General features: G+C 40.7%; 2 protein-coding genes across 6 annotated transcripts in view; both read left to right on the plus strand.

Moving 5' to 3' along the window:
- mcf2l2 (MCF.2 cell line derived transforming sequence-like 2) overlaps positions 1 to 9,041 on the plus strand; it is a 103,165-nt gene extending 94,124 nt beyond the window's left edge. Inside the window, exon 28 of the mRNA XM_039002568.1 lies at positions 7,103 to 9,041. Coding sequence (XP_038858496.1) covers position 7,103 — 1 coding nt within the window. The 3' untranslated portion in view covers positions 7,104 to 9,041. The remainder of the gene's footprint in view (positions 1 to 7,102) is intronic.
- Positions 9,042 to 11,581: 2,540 nt separating this feature from the next.
- The window catches only part of ect2 (epithelial cell transforming 2), a 29,478-nt gene continuing 21,867 nt past the window's right edge, over positions 11,582 to 19,192 (plus strand). For 3 of the 5 annotated variants that reach the window (XM_039002569.1, XM_039002573.1, XM_039002571.1), the window contains exons 1-12: positions 11,582 to 11,876; positions 12,863 to 13,021; positions 13,171 to 13,250; positions 14,427 to 14,522; positions 15,097 to 15,279; positions 15,949 to 16,038; positions 16,172 to 16,279; positions 16,891 to 16,964; positions 17,540 to 17,670; positions 17,852 to 17,967; positions 18,351 to 18,413; positions 18,855 to 19,080. In XM_039002569.1, coding sequence (XP_038858497.1) covers positions 12,892 to 13,021; positions 13,171 to 13,250; positions 14,427 to 14,522; positions 15,097 to 15,279; positions 15,949 to 16,038; positions 16,172 to 16,279; positions 16,891 to 16,964; positions 17,540 to 17,670; positions 17,852 to 17,967; positions 18,351 to 18,413; positions 18,855 to 19,080 — 1,297 coding nt within the window. In that variant the 5' untranslated portion in view covers positions 11,582 to 11,876; positions 12,863 to 12,891. The remainder of the gene's footprint in view (positions 11,877 to 12,862; positions 13,022 to 13,170; positions 13,251 to 14,426; positions 14,523 to 15,096; positions 15,280 to 15,948; positions 16,039 to 16,171; positions 16,280 to 16,890; positions 16,965 to 17,539; positions 17,671 to 17,851; positions 17,968 to 18,350; positions 18,414 to 18,854; positions 19,081 to 19,192) is intronic. The other 2 variants (XM_039002570.1, XM_039002572.1) reach the window with 1 other exon arrangement.

Here is a 19,192-nt window from a genome sequence, read left to right on the forward strand (position 1 = left end):
TTAGTCCTTGTTCCTGCACTGTATTCACACACTGCCCATCTCTATCTCTTCTCTGATTTTAAACCGTGTTTGTAAAAATGTATAACTAATAACAATGTTGTTCCTGGGTTCCCTTGGGACTAACAGTTATTGCTGTGTAGTTTTATATTAAAAGTTAATTAATTGTCAAATTATTTCGATGAGGCATTCAGGATATTAAAGCATAAATGTTGAGTAGATCTGTATATCACAGTGGAAATTAAAACACAATGCCTAAATGAATAATATATCCGTCTGTTCGATTCATCCCACCACTATGAGGAGTGGTTATTACCTTCTCACAGTAATAGCCTCCAGAATCCATTGCAAGCCAGGGTGGATGAGAGAGGGATTGTGGTTTCACACGAGCTTTCGCAGTGCATTTTGGGGTGACTAATACCCCATTAGATTAAAGCTGCACTTAAAAATGCTTTGAATATGCTCATATTTCATCAACTCATGCATATTTCATATTTTAAAACCGTCTTCAATCATTTGCATCTTTGGGTTCTGGCACTAAAACGTCTCACACAGCCCTCTCCTCTCCTTTTCAGCAGTCAGTGATATGAAGAATTTATATATTTTTTCATGGATGGAAGTCAACATGTACTGTACAGAAGTTTTTAAAACTCTGCACAACTCTCTTTGTGTATGATAGTTCTGACTAACTGAAATCTGGTCCACCATTTGCATTGATGTTAGCACAGTGCTCCCAGGAGCGGGTGCACCTGTCTGTCCATGCCACGGATAAGGTGTCAGCTTCACACCTAGCATCCACACGTAGGCTTCAGTACGTCCCCAGCACACTCACTGTTGACAGCATATTTACAAATGCTGTCAACAGGAACTTTGCAAGAACAAGAATGTCTCCTTTTGTGACCATTTTGATTTGCTGTGGGAGCAACCAGCACTCTGTAAAAGAGAGAGGATTCCCCCTAACCGCAGGGGTTCCAAGATTATCTCCAGCAACATTGCAAACTGTTTTAGAGACTGACAGCCAGGGTATATTAATGCTCCAGTCCTCTCTGTCGTAATCAACAACAGAGGACATGGAAAGCATATCACCTCCTGTAGAAATGGTAGTACAGTCAATGTAACTTAATTTATGTTTCTCTCACTCCCCTAAATACCTATGTCAATCTGACAGCTTTTGTCATCAGTAATCATGTGCCTATAAACCTGCATTACACTGTTAGCACTGAGACAATTGACCCTAGTAGGAAGCCCACTGGGAGCAGTTCACCTTGCACTATCAGCGCAAATAAGCAACCCAGAAAAGGGCAAAAATTGCCCACAATAACATATGTAGACTGAGAAACAAGGTTCATGAAATCAATAACTTACTAACATCAGATAACATTCATTTCCTTGCTATTGCTGAAACTCACATGGATAATTCATTTGACACAGTGGTAGCAATACATGGTTATAACATCTACAGAAGAGACAGGGGGAGGTGCCAATGGGGGAGGTGTTGCTGTATAAATTGAGTCATATTCCTGTAAAACTTACAGAGGATCTCATGTCATGCTGTTGAAGCATTATGGCTTCAGGTTCACCCGCCTCAACTAAAGCCTATTCTTGTGGAAAATTGCTATAGACCACGGAGTGCTAACAGTCAGTATCTTGATAATGTGTGAAGTGCTTGATAGTGTATGTGATATCAACAGAGAGGTATATTTTCTGGGTGACCTAAATATTGACTCATTTTCTTCAAGCTGTCCACTCAAGAAAAAGCTTCAAACTGTAACCAGTGCCTGCGATCTGGTTCAGGTTATTATTCAACTTACCAGGGTATATATGACTGAAATCATCCACGTGTATTGATCACATCTTTACTAATGCTGCAGAAATATGCTCTAAAGCAGTATCCACACCCATCGGATGTAGTGATCATAATATAGTAGCCATGTCTAGAAAAAACAAAGTTTCAAAGACTGGGCCTAAAATAGTTTATAAGAGATCATACGAGAGGTTTTGTAGTGATTCCTATGTTGAAGATGTAAAGAATATTTGCTGGTCTGTATTTATTGAGGAGCAACCAGATGCCAGAATTTACACATTTATGAAATTGCTTCTTCAATTTACTGATAAGCATGCACCCAGTGGCTTGATGAGGAATTAAAAAATGTTATAGTTGAGAGGGACGAGGCGAAAGTCTGACTCCAAAGCCGATTGGCAAATTGAGAAATCATATGACTAAACTAAACAAAAAGAAGAAGTTGTACTACAAAACAAAGATAAAAGATATAAAGGATGATTAAAAAGCCTTGGAGCAGCTTAAATAACATTTTTGGCAAAAAGGCAAACTCAGCTCCATCCTTCATTTAATCAGATAGCTTATTCATCACAAACCCTCTGATATTGCCAACTACTTTAATTACTTTTTCATTGGCAAATTAGCAAACTCTGAACCTTCATATCCCTTAATAACTGACCAAATTATGAAAGACAAGCATTGTTATTTTGAATTATTTTAAAGTGAGTGTGGAAGGGGTGTATCAATTATTGCTGTCTATCAATAATGGCAAACCACCTGGTATTGACAACTTTGATGGAAAATTACTGAGGATGGTAACGGACTATATTACCACTCTTATTTTCCATCTCTTCAATCTAGACCTACAGGACAGTGTGTGCCCTCAGGCCTTGAGGGAAACACAAGTAATGCCTCTACCCAAGAATAGCAAAGCACCCTTTACTGGTTCAAACAGCTGACCCATCAGCCTGCTACTGACCTTTAGTAAACTTTTGGAAGAAGTTGTTTGACCAGATACAGTACAATGCTATTTCACAGTAAACAAATTAACAACTGACTTTCAGCACGCATATAGGGAAGCGTACTCAACACTGACACAAATGATTGATGATTGGCAGAAAGAAATTGGTAATAAGAATATTGTGGTAGCTGTTTGTTAGACTTCAGTGCAGCTTTTGACATTATCGATCGTAATCTGCTGCTGAAAAAACTTATGTGTTATGGCTTTACATCCTCTGCCATATCATGGATTGAGAGTTACCTATCTAACAGAACACAGAGGGTGTTTTTTAATGGAAGCCCCTCTAACGTACACCAGGTAGAGTTTGCCATACCGCAAGGTAGCGGTCTTGCTTGGACCCTTACTTTTTTCTATTTAAACTAATGACCTACCACTAGTCTTGAGTAAAGCCTGTGTGTCTATTTATGCTGATGACTCAACATTATACACGCCAGCTACCACAGCAAGTGAAATCACTGCAACACTTAAAGAGCTGCAGTCAGTTTTAGAATGGGTGGCTAGTAATAAGCTGATTCCTTAATATATCCAAAACTAAAAGCATTGAATTTAGGACAAACTATTCACTAAATCTTGTAGTGAATGTGTAAATTGAGCAAGTTGAGAAGACTGAACTGCTAGGTGTAACCCAAAATTGTAAACTGACATGGTCAGAACATATTGATGCAAGGTAGCTAAGATTGGGACAGGTCTGTATGTAAAGCTCTGCTTTCTTGACATCACAAGCAACAAAACAAGTCCTACAGGCCATAATTTTATCACACCTGGACTACCACCCAGTTATATGGTTAAGTGTCACAAAAAAAGACATAGGCAAATTACAGTTGCCCCTGAACAGAGCAGCACAGCTGGCCCTTAAATGTACACAGAGGGCTAATATCAATAACATGCGTGTCAATCTCTCCTGGTTCCAAGTAGAGGAAAGATTGACTGCATCACTACTTGTCTTTGTGAGAGGTAGTGGCGTGTTGAAAGCACCAAATTGTCTGTTCAAACAGCTAACACACAGCTCAGACCCCCATACATACCCCACAAGGCCTCCCAAGTGGGGTCTCTTCAGTCCCAAAGTCCAGAACAGACTCTGGGAAAGGCACAGTACTACATAGAGACATGACTACATGGAACTCTCTTCCACATCAAGTAACTTAAGCGAGCAGTAAAATCTGATTTAAAAACAAAACCTGATAAAACAGCACCTTACGACGCGGACTTCGAAGAGAGACACAGACACACACACACACACTCACACATGCATACGCACACACACTGTAAAATTTCACATTTTATATTGTACATTTCTAATAATAGAGTAATAATGCAATATGGTGTATTGTTTTATTTATGATATAGGCTGTTGTTTTGTTGTGATGTAATTGTTTTAATCCTGTAGCTGATGGGGGATCCTAATAACTACTAAATACATGAGAAATGGGAACAGTGCACCTACTAAGTCCCTTCATGTGGGTGGTTCGCATCAGGCCAAGGCCAGAGAGTGCTTGTTCTGCTAGGCAGAGCTGCAGAGTGTACAGGCAGGATGCTGGGAGGATTTAAATACATATATGAAGCAGTACAGAGGCTTTGGACAGAATCAACTGTCGGAAGCAGCAGCATAACCAATGAATACACAAGCTTTCCATCACACGAAGCAGGATGTCAAAAACTGAAACTTTGGACTCGACAGTTCACAGACAAGATCATAGAGAGAACTCCTGATCAAATACTATGCCTATAAATACGTGAGATTGTACACTCCAAGGGCCCCGTCAGCTCTCCCCACTGCCAGTGGCAGTAATCCAACTCCTAGTCACTCTCTGATCACTTCTATTCCAGCATGAGGCCCTACACCAGCCTTTCCATTAAAGCCTACATTCTCTTTCATGTTTTAGGCTAGTCAAGAATCTTATTACTCAGAAGACAGGTCTGGTACCGCCCAGTATACTTCAGACAGCAGCAGAAGGAGGTCACTCATACTGTAACACTACTGGTATTTCTGACTAATCCACATCCATTATAAAATGATGAGGTATTCCTGGCATTGCAAGAAAACACTCACCCTAGCTCAAAGCGGTAGTTTGATTCAGTGCTGGGGGATTGGGCGGGGTGCGTGCTTGGGTGGACTCTAGCGGTAAAGCTTTTGCCTGAGAGGTGAACAAGCAAAGCATGATGTCATCCATTGCAGCATGATCTCTCTCTCCCCTCCCTCCCTCACCTCAGCCTTCCCTTGAAATGTTCAGTTCACGGCCTTGCTTGTCTTGTTGTCTTGGAGCACTGTCCTTTAAACAAGTGCTCTCTTAAGCTCTTGTCTGCACTGAGAGGAATCCCATCTTCTGTTCTTTGCTTGGGCTGTTGACATATTTTTGCTCAGAGTTTCCCCACTTGAAACCATTACTAAGTCACATTCCAGCAGCATACTGGTTTGTACTACTATACAGTTTAATAGAAGCACTCTTCACTGGTATTGATCTTAATCAATATTGTTTCACCATCGTGTCCTTCTTTACACTGCTATTAAAACTGCATTGTTTGGTCAGTCATTGTATCCATTCTATGCAACCCCTCTCTAAAAAGACTGATGGTGATGTTTGAATCTTAAGAATCACCACTCCCTTCACGCCTGTTGCTTGGCCTCCATAACGTTAGATCCTAACTCCCATGTACAGTGGGGCAAAAAAGTATTTAGTCAGCCACCAATTGTGCAAGTTCTCCCACTTAAAAAGATGAGAGGCCTGTAATTTTCATCATAGGTACACTTCAACTATGACAGACAAAATGAGAAAAAAAATCCAGAAAATCACATTGTAGGATTTTTAATGAATTTATTTGTAAATTATGGTGGAAAATAAGTATTTGGTCACCTACAAACAAGCAAGATTTCTGGCTCTCACAGACCTGTAACTTCTTCTTTAAGAGGCTCCTCCATCCTCCACTCGTTACCTGTATTAATGGCACCTGTTTGAACTTGTTATCAGTATAAAAGACACCTGTCCACAACCTCAAATAGTCACACTCCAAACTCCACTATGGCCAAGACCAAAGAGCTGTCAAAGGACACCAGAAACAAAATTGTAGACCTGCACCAGGCTGGGAAGACTGAATCTGCAATAGGTAAGCAGCTTGGTTTGAAGAAATCAACTGTGGGAGCAATTATTAGGAAATGGAAGACATACAAGACCACTGATAATCTCCCTTGATCTGGGGCTCCACGCAAGATCTCACCCGTGGGGTCAAAATGATCACAAGAACGGTGAGCAAAAATCCCAGAACCACACGGGGGGACCTAGTGAATGACCTGCAGAGAGCTGGGACCAAAGTAACAAAGCCTACCATCAGTAACACACTACGCCGCCAGGGACTCAAATCCTGCAGTGCCAGACGTGTCCCCCTGCTTAAGCCAGTACATGTCCAGGCCCGTCTGAAGTTTGCTAGAGAGCATTTGGATGATCCAGAAGACGATTGGGAGAATGTCATATGGTCAGATGAAACCAAAATAGAACTTTTTGGTAAAAACTCAACTCGTCGTGTTTGGAGGACAAAGAATGCTGAGTTGCATCCAAAGAACACCATACCTACTGTGAAGCATAGGGGTGGAAACATCATGCTTTGGGGCTGTTTTTCTGCAAAGGGACCAGGACGACTGATCCGTGTAAAGGACAGAATGAATGGGGCCATGTATCGTGAGATTTTGAGTGAAAACCTCCTTCCATCAGCAAGGGCATTGAAGATGAAACGTGGCTGGGTCTTTCAGCATGACAACGATCCCAAACACACCGCCCGGGCAACGAAGGAGTGGCTTCGTAAGAAGCATTTCAAGGTCCTGGAGTGGCCTAGCCAGTCTCCAGATCTCAACCCCATAGAAAATCTTTGGAGGGAGTTGAAAGTCCGTGTTGCCCAGCAACAGCCCCAAAACATCACTGCTCTAGAGGAGATCTGCATGGAGGAATGGGCCAAAATACCAGCAACAGTGTGTGTGAACCCTGTGAAGACTTTACAGAAAATGTTTGACCTCTGTCATTGACAACAAAGGGTATATAACAAAATATTGAGAAACTTTTGTTATTGACCAAATACTTATTTTCCACCATAATTTGCAAATAAATTCATTAAAAATCCTACAATGTGATTTTCTGGATTTTTTTTTCTCATTTTGTGTGTCATAGATGAAGTGTACCTATGATGAAAATTACAGGCCTCTCTCATCTTTTTAAGTGGGAGAACTTGCACAATTGGTGGCTGACTAAATACTTTTTTGCCCCACTGTATGTGAGTTTGCGTCTTTAACTCTTCTTTTTTTTTTTTTTACATTCCAGATATCTTCAGTGACATGTGCACAGCAGCTCTGTCTGACTCAGAGGAAAATGAAACCAGTACGTGGGGAGATGTATCTCAGGAAAGTAGATAAGCATGATGGACCATTTGGCCATGAACTTCTGGAACATGCTGTTTGCCCAACTTGGTCAAGTTTCAAAGTGGGGGAGCAATTTCAGCTGCTGTGCTCAGACAGAGAAAAAGCAAGTCTGAAGTCAAGTCAATAGTGGTGTAGGTGCCCTCTGTTGTTGCTATGCTACACTGAAAATAAGACTTTTGCTCGGGTCAGCTTCTGAGATTAAAGAAAATAACTTTTACCACCATTTTGCCATGTGTCAAACCCTGTACTTGATTAGTGCTCTCAAAGATATTCTGATGTGCCTTTGCTGCACACCACACTCCCTCCTGTGGCCTAATCAAGGGTGTATTCATTATGTCTTGCAACGGAAACCGTTTACCGTTTAAGAACCAAACAGAAACAAACAGAGCAAACAGAATGAAATGGGTAGGGAATTACCTGAATTTGTCCAATAGAAACTTTAGTTTTTGTTGGAAAACGTTTTGCAACAGAATAGGCATAATGAATACACCCCAGGTAACCTTTTGTGAGGAGGGTCATCCTGAACACAGTGGGCCAGGAAGTACCACCATGGAAACTGGAGATTTCTCCATCGAGGGGGAATATGTTTGATCTATAGACTTAATTGGAGACAAGCTTGATTGTATTCTTACCTTTTAAAAATCCTTAAAATATAAATTTCTTCAAACTTTGTTTCGTCCTGCTGAATTCCTTGCCCGTTCAGTTGTTTTATAAATAACTGAGGGATTTCTCATTTTGCAAGAGATATTATTATATTCCCTGAACAACATAAATAGCTCTTTACTTCATCTTATGTACACACATGTAATATATATTTTTTTTTCACTAGTGTAAAATTTGTCTATAACTATTCTATAAATATCAATTCCCAACTGATCATTATATAAGTATTCATGCCATCTTCTTTCAGATTTTGGCTTGTGCCTCCCCATTGGATTCATCTCAAATCTACTGTATGTCCTGGTTGGAATGTAGTGAATTCACCCATGAAATAGCATCTTATGGTTGATTATGATTACAGGCATTGAACATAGCATTGAACTTATTCTAACAATGCACTATCATTGTAATGAAAATATTCAAATTTTACTGTACAGAATATTTATTGCTATACGCTATGTTCCCAATATATAATGTTTTACTATTATACATATTTAAGAACTAGCTAAGAGCCATCATATGACTCATATGATCCTTCAACAGTTTATCATCTGACTTTTGTATAAATATCAGTGTTTCTAAGCCATAGAATGGCATTGAATGCCCCAGATATTATATAACATACCTGAGATTGTCTACGGCCACAGTATAGCAATCTTGTAATATAAAGAGCCTCAAAAAGCTGTATTGCTACTGCAAACATTTTTGTATTTATTTATTTGACTTTTATATCCAGGTTAGTCATTGAGAAGCAATTATTTTTCACAATAACAACATATTATTCAATGAACTTGTCGCATCATCTCAATGTGATTAAATCTTCTCTGAATATGACCGTCAAGGAACATTTCAACAGTGTTTTAACAATTTGGTGTGTTTTAAGAATTGGAAGACACTGAAAGTTATCAGCACATTCTCAAAGGGACTGAAGACAGAGGAAACTCTTGATGCAGTGTGGTAAATCCTGGTGATGGAATGTGAAGAAGAGGTCTGGACCTTTGCAAAAAAATATCTAAGACGTTATGAAATTCAGTCAAAAGGCAATGAATTCCCACAAAGAAGCTGCCTTTTTAGACAGGTTTTTGACTCAATTGTGATGATTTAAGGCTGTGTTAAAATGAAATGTCATTATTTACGGTGAAATCAGAATAAATCTGTGACTGTTTTTATGGACCATGCCATCTAAGTGATGTGTAAATTATTTTTTCTGTAAAGTATATGATGAAATACATGCGTCTTGAAAGCCATTATTTATTAATGCTCTTTTGTCAGTAAACAATGGGGTTTCAGGTAGCAGAATACAGCCAGCCCACTACATAATTGTAATTCCCTCAGTTGGTGACCGGTACAACATTTTGATCTGCTTTCTTCTCCCGAGATTAAATTATATTTTAAAAACAAGCACATAAAGTTTTAAATGCTCAAGATATCTAGTCTCTGGCACCAGTTACATGAAAGAAATGATGAAAATAGCATTATTTATAGCACTTGAAAATGATGTCTAAAAACATATTCTTTCTCTCAGAATCATTCATTTTCACCAAAAGCATTAACCTAAACCTGCCACTCTAAGTGCATCAACAGATTTCTTTACATAACTGTTATGCAACATACTTTTTAGATTAAAAGTTTAAAAGATGTGATCTTCGTAGGCCAAATTTCCTTGCTGGTGAGTATCATATAGATGTACATTTCATGCTGTTTTGCATTGCCTTTCACTATCTTTTAATTTCCATTGGCATATACACTACTAGGGCATATCTTAGCACTAGCTCCACTTCAATAAAGTGTTCAAAAAAAACTATTGTGCAGTGTCCTGGACCTTTTCAAAAAGGTACTTATCACTGCAATGTGAACATTTAGTCCATCACAGCCAATCACTGCGGTAGAAATTGAGTGTGGTACAGGGAATGACAATGGCAGGGGGGTGGAGGGCAAGGCAAGGCTTTGTTGTACAATGTCTTTCAAGTTACATATGGGAATACAGATGGAGAGAGGAGTTGACACAAAGAGCTGGAGATGTGACAGGCATACAGAAGCTGGGACTTGAGGAAAAAAGGAAAAGGAGGAAAGGGACTTGCTTGCGCTCATCACATTGTCCTCCAGGCTTGGTGCAGGTTTCCAGAGGCTCTATGAAGACAAACTCTGCACCGCAGCCAGAAGGGCCTGCTGGGAGGAATTAATCATGAGCATCGGCCCCAGGAACAAACTCTCAGTGATGACACCAGGGAATCTTGGGCAGTTCAAAGAGGTAGGCCTGTACTATAGGTATTTTGTCTTGAAGCCTTGTCTGGGTGCAAGTCTGAGAAAGTTGATTTGCCTGAGAGGGACTGAAATGAAAACCATAGGTTGACGCTGTCTTGTTGCTCCACACTCCTCTTCATGTAAGCCTAGAAACAGGGGAGAGGAATACATTATGTGCTAGCCTATCTCACTTGTGAATGTACAATGCACCTTTCTCAAATCAAATGTTATTGGTCATAAACATATTTAGCAGATGTTATTGCAGGTGTAGCGAAATGCTTGTGTTCCTAGCTCCAACAGTGCAGTAGTATCTAACAATTCACAACAATACATACAAATCTAAAAGTAAAAGAATGGAATTAAGAAATATATAAATATTAGGATGAGCAATGTCGGAGTGGCATTGACTAAAATGCAGTAGAATAGAATACAGTATATAAATATAAAAGTAGCAAAGCAGTATGTAAACCTTATTAAAGTGGCTAGTGTCCCACTATTAAAGTGACCAGTGATTCCATGTCTATGTATATAGGGCAGCATCTTCTAAGGTCCAGTAAATAACCAGGCGATAGCCGGCTAGTGATGGCTATTTAACAGTCTGATGGCCTTGAGATAGAAGCTGTTTCTCAGTCACAGTTTTGGTGCACCTGTATTGACCTCTTCTGGGTGGTAGCAGGGAGAACAGGCCGTGGCTCGGGTGGTTGATGTCCTTGATTATCTTTTTGGCCTTCCTGTGACATTGGGTGCTGTAGGTGGCAGTGTGCCCCTGGGGATGCGTTGGGCAGACCACACCACCCTCTGGAGAGCCCTGCGGTTGCGGATGGTGGAGTTGCTGTACCAGGCAGCGATACAGCCCGACAGGATTCTCTCAATTGTGCATCTGTAAAAGTTTCTGAGGGTCTTAGGGGCCAAGCCAAATTTCTTCAGCCTCCTGAGTTTGAAGAGGCGCTGTTGCGCCTTCTTCGCCACACTGTCTGTGTGGGTGGACCATTACAGATTGTCAATGATGTGTACTGCGAGGAACTTGAAGCTTTATGCAATACTTATTAACAGCACTGTAACAGTTGGCATTTGGTAGGTTATTGGTAGGTTGCCAGCAATAGGGCAGGCTACTATCTTCGTTATTTTGGTCATCAATATTCTAGCTTGAAAAACACCAGAGGTATGTAATGAGGTATGTAATATAGACGACCATTGTCCCATATCTCAATTAACTACAAGTTGCCAACGTTTATTTAGGGATTTATAATAGAAGCGGGAATTTGAAGAATCTCTGATGAAAAGGTGTGTGTGCAACATCGTAGTCAACCCGTGTCCACCGCAGTGTCAGTGGGCATCGCAGTTTGAATCCACGAGCCAGTCAGAAGCCCCGCAGTGCTGCTTCCGCTCAGGCTTTCCCATTCTTGTCCAATCAGATTACAGCAGCTTCGTATGCCTTGCTTTTTGAATTCAGGTCGAGCGAACTGTTTTGTCCACGGGCGTACAATGTCCCAAACAAAATGGATTATGCAGACAAACAATTAATTCCGACAACCAAAGTTCATTTCGCGTTTTCAGTATGCATTAGATAAGATTTCAACCAGGAGTTACGCAAATATTTGTTTGTTGTACAGCAAACATATATATATATATATATATATTTACTTTTAGAGACAGGAATAACCTGCAGATAGCAGTGTCAATTCAGTTAGCCAACCGCTAGCTGAACTGGTCGGCTAGCCAGTTTGCAACTGTCACCTGCGATTATTTTTTTGTTATTTCCAAAGCTTTGGGTAAGTCCTTTGATGTTTCTGTTTACTTCTCCCAGCAACCATGATTATTAAGTAGCTAGCTAACAATGTGCACCCTTGGCCTTGCTTGCAAGCATGCTCAACAAGTGAGCTCGCGTTAATTAGCTAGCTAAAGTTGTTCAGCAGGTCGCTAGCAACACGTTGTTGGGTAATGTATATAACTACTGTTAACGTTAGCCAGCCTGCTTCGTTCAGCCTTTGACAAGTTTGCCCACTGTACGTTAACGTACACATTGTTTCTAGATAGCTAAGTAACAGCAACAACCTTGATTAACAACCGAGGATGTATGTTACTGTATTTGTACATGGCCATGGATATTGCTTTCAACAGGAGAAGAAAAAAAAAATCGACTGAGTAGGTCTAACTTTGGGACACACTGCATAGCTAACGTTACACAGACTCCTGATGTTGTCACAATGCTAAAGTACGAATAATGTTAAATGCCAAGATAGCTACCAAAAACGCTTGAAATACCCTGCCTGAATAACGATAACTAGTTATACATTTAGAACAGTAGTTGTTAGTTAGTTAGCTAACGTTAGTGGACCAACTTCTTACTTTCTCAAACCAACTTAGACATTGCACCAATGTGCACATAGCTAACGTTAGCTAACTAACAGTTACCAATATTCAGATACTGTATGTAACGTTAAATCTTAGAAAACAAACCAATCGTAATCATGTGCCTAGCTTGCTATCTTGATTCTAACGTTAACACTCAGATCAACAGCACTCATCCAAGCTAGTTTTGGCTTTGTAGCAGCACAGCCAGTTCTGGCTTTGTAGCAGCACAGTCAGTTCTGGCTTTGTAGCAGCACAGTCAGTTCTGGCTTTGTAGCAGCACAGTCAGTTCTAGTTCAGACTAGAACATAACATTCGTTTCCATTTTTATTCCAAGTGGTTTGGCAGTTGACACCTCACTCTCTCCTCAAGCTCTGACTCTCCGAACTTTTGATTGTTTGGACAGGATTGTGCCACCACCCTTGTCACACTGCCATGGCTGACAGCAGCATAGTTACTTTGGGGATGGCTCGTAGCCTGCTGGTGGACTCCTCTGTGTATGACTCCAGGTTGGCTGAGACTACTAAGGATGTATTCCTGAGTTTGGACTCCGAAGACATGGAAGGCAAGAGTTTCCCCTTCTCTCAATCAGTTGGATATTAACTTCCTTTCACCTGAGGCTGTCACTCAAAACAGGAAAGACTTCTTTCTATGATTGCTTTCACATTACCTTTGAGATTCACTGAGCCCTTAGTCCTCTGTATTCTCTTGTAGAGATGCTGCATCGTGTCGAAACCAGAGTCGTTCTTGTGGGAGAAGCTGCCAAAAATGGAGCACTTGTTAAAGCACTGCAGGTACCATGCCCTAATAGTTCTGAACCCAGTTGTATGGGTTGTCATTGTGAAAACATTGCATTGTTTTGTTTCTTGTGATTGTTTTTATTGTTTTAAGGATAATGAGTTTTAAGGACAATGTCATTACAAATACATGTGGGACTAATATAGCCTATATATTTAGCGGTCTAGCTTTGGCCAAGATGAGAAGAATCTCACCCAGGTTCTCCAGTTAAACTTCGGACTCTGTCCTGTCCGTAGCCTTTAGAGACCCACTACTGCCAAAGCTTTCATAGTGAAGGCAGGACAGGAGACATGTCTGTGTGTGAGTCAGGGGAGGAGAGTGGGCAAATGTGATTTGTCTGTGAACGTGAAACAGGACAAGCCTAACTGCTGGAATAAAATGAGTTCACCCTTGAGAACAACTGAGAAACTTGTCATATCTGAAGAATAAACAGAATCTCGTTCAGGATAATGCCTCTGCATCCTTAAAATTTTCCACTGCCTCGTAAATCCATATTTGCATTTTTGTTTTTTTTAAACAGTATCATTCAAACATGGATTTATGGTACAGTGGAGAACATTTATTTTAAAATATATATATATTGTACAGAGGCATTATCCAGAATGAGATTGTGTTGTAATATGAGTTGGTTTGGAGTGTTTTGCAGATTTTTATAACATGCTTTAGGCACATTTTCAAATTGCATTGTATTCAATGGCAAATTATGACTCTGCTAAATGTAACAAGCAATTTTGTCTTTAACAAAATGTTTTTTAACATTTTGGGGTATCAACTACATGCACAGAACGATTGAAAATAAGGCTACATGTAAACATGTTTGAACATCCCCTTTAAATGATCTATTTCGTGGGACAATCTGTACATAGATAAGTGCTGCACTGTCGGCACAAACATTTCGCTACACTCGCAATAACATCTGCAAACCATGTGTATGTAACTACTCAAATCAAATTTTATTGCTGTCACATCCGCCAACAGTTTAATCGGACTGAATTGACAAAAATAAGTTGTCCTGCTGCTTTGAACTTTTAATATATCAGAACTTTCCCCCTGGATTGCACTTGACATTTGTTTGAAGTCCTTGCCTTCTGGGTTGCAAGGACACTGGCCCCTGGTTCAGAGAATTTGTCAGTTTGGTGTCGCCAGCTTGAAGTTAATGCTTAATTTTACAGGCCGTCAGAATAATGGAAGTTCCGGTGGTTAAGATTAAAGGAGGGGAACCGGGTGTTGAGGCCGGAGAGAAATTTATCAAATCTATAGTCAATATGGTATGTGTCAATATGGTATGTGTCTGTCCGGACTGTGAGTGTGTTGCATGCTTTAATGCACCAAGGGGGTGTCTGCATGGGCAATCACAGGGTGATTTGTGTGTAACTGCAGCAGTATCGTCACAATTACTGTTAAATGTCACAGATTTCTATTAACACCTGGTGTCCAAGCTAAATGTTTAACATAATGATCTAACACGTTCACACTGTTGATTACTCTAGTGCGCTGTACTCTGATGTATGGTAGTAATATTTGACCTTTTGTGTTCTTGATTCAATTTAGTGAGTTAATCAAAAACAAAATAACACCATCTGAGTGAGCACTCAATTAATTTCTTACGGCATTTAGGAATGTCATCATGGTGTGCGGCAGTGTGTGTGTCTGCAAATGAAGGAACGGCTTTCAAGTACCTGAACTTCAATGTTCCTGTTTGCTCTAAACTCACCTAAATGTGCTTTAAATGAGTCATTCATATTGCAATATGATATACCCCTCATAATTATAAAATTACTCCTTTTTATATCAAAACTACTTGTGTGTCCCTGCTCTCATTAACAGTATTTTAATCCACAGGATATCAATGTGCCTTGCATAAAGACAGACGATGTCAAAGAGTTTGGAAACGGAGAAAACACAGAGTTTGAGACTGTGTTCGTGCTCACAGACTTTGCCTCGCCTGACTACAGCTACCTTTACAAACATGACAACCGGATCGTGGGCCCCCCGGTTGTTCTGCACTGTGCGGGACGAGAGGAGGTAAGGACAGGAGCAAATCACTCCTGTAATATTCTCACTCAATCACTCAGGGATGGCACTCAGTGCTCAGCTATGGATCATTCCTCTCAGGTTCAAGATCTGATGTTTTGACTGTTATGGTGCAATTTAGCATCTGCCTGCTACAGGAAGATGAAGTAAAATGCAGGGAAAGTTGTGCTTTGAAGTTAAATAGATTTATAGGAGGGTTTTGATTGTTCCCATGAACCCTGAGAAATGCGTCACTGTTATCTGTGTCTAAGCAGAGCACCTGCTCAACACAGTCCGATTACTGCAGAAGATGAACACACCACTGGCCACAGATCACTGCACATCTCACCAGACACCGCTCTAAGATGACACTAGATCTATGAAGGAGTAAATCACAACTCTAAAAACTGAACATGGACAGACACAGATGCAAAAGGCATGAAATATGGCCATAATATTCAGAATGAGTAATTATCTCCGGCTCTCTCTCCCCTTATCTACAGAGCCTGTTAACTTCGAGATGTTTGTGTTCTGTATAACATCACATGTTTACACATGCATAGGCCGTACAGCTTTGCTACTGACCAGTAAAGCACCCCCAAAAGATTAGACCTTGATACAAGCAGTGGAGGAATGTTTTCAGTATCAGAGATTTATGAGAACCATGTTTGTTTCCCACAGCCCCTGCCATTTTCCTCTCGTCCTTTATACTCGACCACCATGCTCAACTTGTCACTGTGTTTCACTGGTTTCCGCAGTAAAGAGGAAGTTGTAAGTGGAATGCATTCAAGCTGATTTTGTCATTTGTAACACTACCAAGTACCAACATGTTGGGTTTGCTTGCTATTTTGATGCTGAGAGAGATATGTTGGTGTCAAATGTCATTTTTGTTTATCCCCTGCAGAAAAACCTGGTGAATCTGGTGCATCACATGGGTGGCGCAATCCGTAAGGACTTCAGCACTAAAGTCACCCATCTCATTGCATACTCCACTCATGGCGAGAAGTACAAGGTTTGTAAAACACCCCTAACATTTCCTCCCATCTGGAAGAGCTCATGTATAAGCCTAATCCATATGATTTAGTTGCGATTGTGTTCCACCAATTTTTCCGTACTCAACTGAAGATCTTCAAACTTAGTTCCACAGCACAGTTTAAACTATCAAAACTCGCGGCGTGCTAATACACTCCCTCATTGGTTCTTTTAAGCTGTGTTTTTGATAGATTCACCTCAGGGAGTCGCTCTTAACTCTGGATTATTTTCTTCATTACATGACATTTCACTTGCTGACTGAAATTGTTATTTTTATTGATTCTCTGTAGTTCTGTTTGCTTTTCTCCACACCCCATCCTTTTCTGAATTGAAAGCTTAACTAGTTTCGCCATGTTTTGCTCCAGCACTTTAAACAGGAAAATTAGCTTTGTTCTCTTAACAGACAGACTGAGCTGTTTTACATCGGAAGGTGTCTTAGTGTTTAACAAAGTACAAGAATATATATATATATATATACACACCCATAACCACCCTATGCTGCGGTTAATGTTACAGCGGGCCAGTAACCTCAATACACATTTCTAAACAATCAATCATTCTCCTAATGTGACGTGTACCTGTTTCTTGTAGCTTGCTGTTTGTATGGGCACACCCATCCTCACCCCAACATGGATCCATAAGGCCTGGGAGCATAGAGATGATGTGTAAGTACCTCCTCATGGACCTGATTGTGGTCTTCACATTCATGTTTGTACATCAACTTATACTATTGTATACAAAACATTAGGAACACCTTCCTAATATTGAGTTGCACCCCCTCTTCCCTCAGAACAGTCTCAATTTGTCAGGGCATGGGCTGTGCAAGTGTTGGTAGCGTTCCACGTGGAAGCTGGCTCATGTTGACTTCATTGCTTCCGACAGTTGTCGAGATGTCCTTTGGGTGGTGGACAATTCTTGATACACACAGGAAACTGTTGAGCGTTAACCCAGCAGCGTTGCCGTTCTTGACACAGACTGGTGCGCATGGCACCTACTAACATGCCCAGTTCAAAGGCACTTGCATGTTTTGTCTTGCCCGTTCACCCTCTGAATGGCACACATACACAATCCATGCCTCAATTGTCTCAAGGCTTAAAAACTGTTATTTAACCTGTCTCCTCCCCTTCATAGCTTTCACATGGATTCACTTGGTCAGTCTGTCATGGAAAAAGTAGGTGTTCTTAATGTTTTGTATACTCCGTGTACAAGCATAGGTTCTGACAACCACCTGTTCCTACAGTAACTTCCATGCTGGAGATGAAGAGTTCCGCACAGAGTTCAAAGTTCCCCCCTTTCAAGACTGTGTGCTGAGCTTCCTGGGCTTCTCAGACGAAGACAAGACCAACATGGAGGAAAGGACAGTCAAACATGGTATTGGCCTGAGATCTTGCTGATTCGTTAGACCGTTTCAGTATTTTTTTATTCTTTGATTTGTTATGTCTAGTCTTTACAAAAGCTGCTCTGCATGCACATGTTCCTCTTCAATAGTATTTTATTTTTATGGAGTCCTTTTGTAGTTTCTAAAACCTTAATCCTAATGTGTTTCTCCTAGGCGGCAGCTACCTGGAGGTTGGAGATGAGAAGTGCACTCACATGGTAGTGGAGGAAAACTCTGTTAAGGAACTGCCATTCGTCCCGTCAAAGAGACTTTATGTTGTCAAACAGGAGGTGAGCACTTCAATGTAGTAGATCTCAGCTTACGTCACTGAACTGGGGGGAGGCAGATATAAACATTTTTTTTTTTTTTTAAACATATGAACAGTTTGTCTGACTGAAGCATACTACCTAAAATTCAGGCATTTATGCACCTCAAATTAATGCATTTTTCTAATACGTTGGCACTGTCGAGTCTTGGAAAATAAGCATTGTTATTTTTCTAAACAGTATGTAAAATAAGCATTTCTATTCAATGTGTTTAGTTGCATTGATATACTGACTTGGATGGATCAATATTTTATTTTCCTTTCGACTAGGCATGTAATTTGAACAGAGATAGTCAACACTGGTGTTCCCTGCCTTGTATCAATACTCTGTTTCTTTGACTGTTCAAGTGGTTCTGGGGGAGCATACAGATGGATGCCAGAGCAGGGGAGTCCATGTACTTCTATGAGAAGGTAAGTTCTGTCTGAGTCAGTCAGATATATGCAGAAATCTCTACAGTGGAATGGACAATGCTGATATTCTATACCTGTGTCGCACACATCCTCACGAGTCTCCCTCTTTTGTGTGAGTGAAGTGAGCTAGGAAAATCAAAAACACTTTGTCCCAACTCAGAATCAAATAGGCCCCACAAAATGATTTAGTTGCTGTGATAGAAAGTTTTTCTGCATTTTTCAAAGTCTCAGCATGTAGTCTTGCAAACCATCTTAACAATTTTATCGAACTATTATATAAATCTGAGTATTCCCAATTGTAGTATTGTTTGCATGTAAACGTAGTCCGTACACTTCCACGTCACTGCTTTGCGTAATAAACTAGGTGAAATTATCGGGGGGGGGTTTCTCCATACACCTTCATCCGTCATGCCCATGTTTCTGCTACTCTCCTGCTCTCAGATGGACAGTCCTGTGATGAAGAAGGCTGTGTCCCTGCTGTCCCTCAACACACCCAACAGTAACCGGAAGAGGAGGCGTCTGAGGGACACTCTGGCCCAGCTCACCAAGGAGACGGAGATCTCCCCCTTCCCTCCCCCCCGCAAGAGGCCTTCTGCCGAGCACTCCCTGTCCATTGGTTCTCTGCTGGACATCTCCAACACCCCAGAGACCTGCAAGACCCTGGCAGGTGAGAGGAGCCATAGTCACTCATAATCAGCCATACGTCATGTCACTGTTCTGGGAACACTGACTGTTGTTAATAAGCCCCTCTGTCCTCGTTAAAAGTTATTGCAGGCAAA

Source organism: Salvelinus namaycush, chromosome 10 (genome assembly GCF_016432855.1).
Source record: "Salvelinus namaycush isolate Seneca chromosome 10, SaNama_1.0, whole genome shotgun sequence".
NCBI lineage: Eukaryota > Metazoa > Chordata > Actinopteri > Salmoniformes > Salmonidae > Salvelinus > Salvelinus namaycush.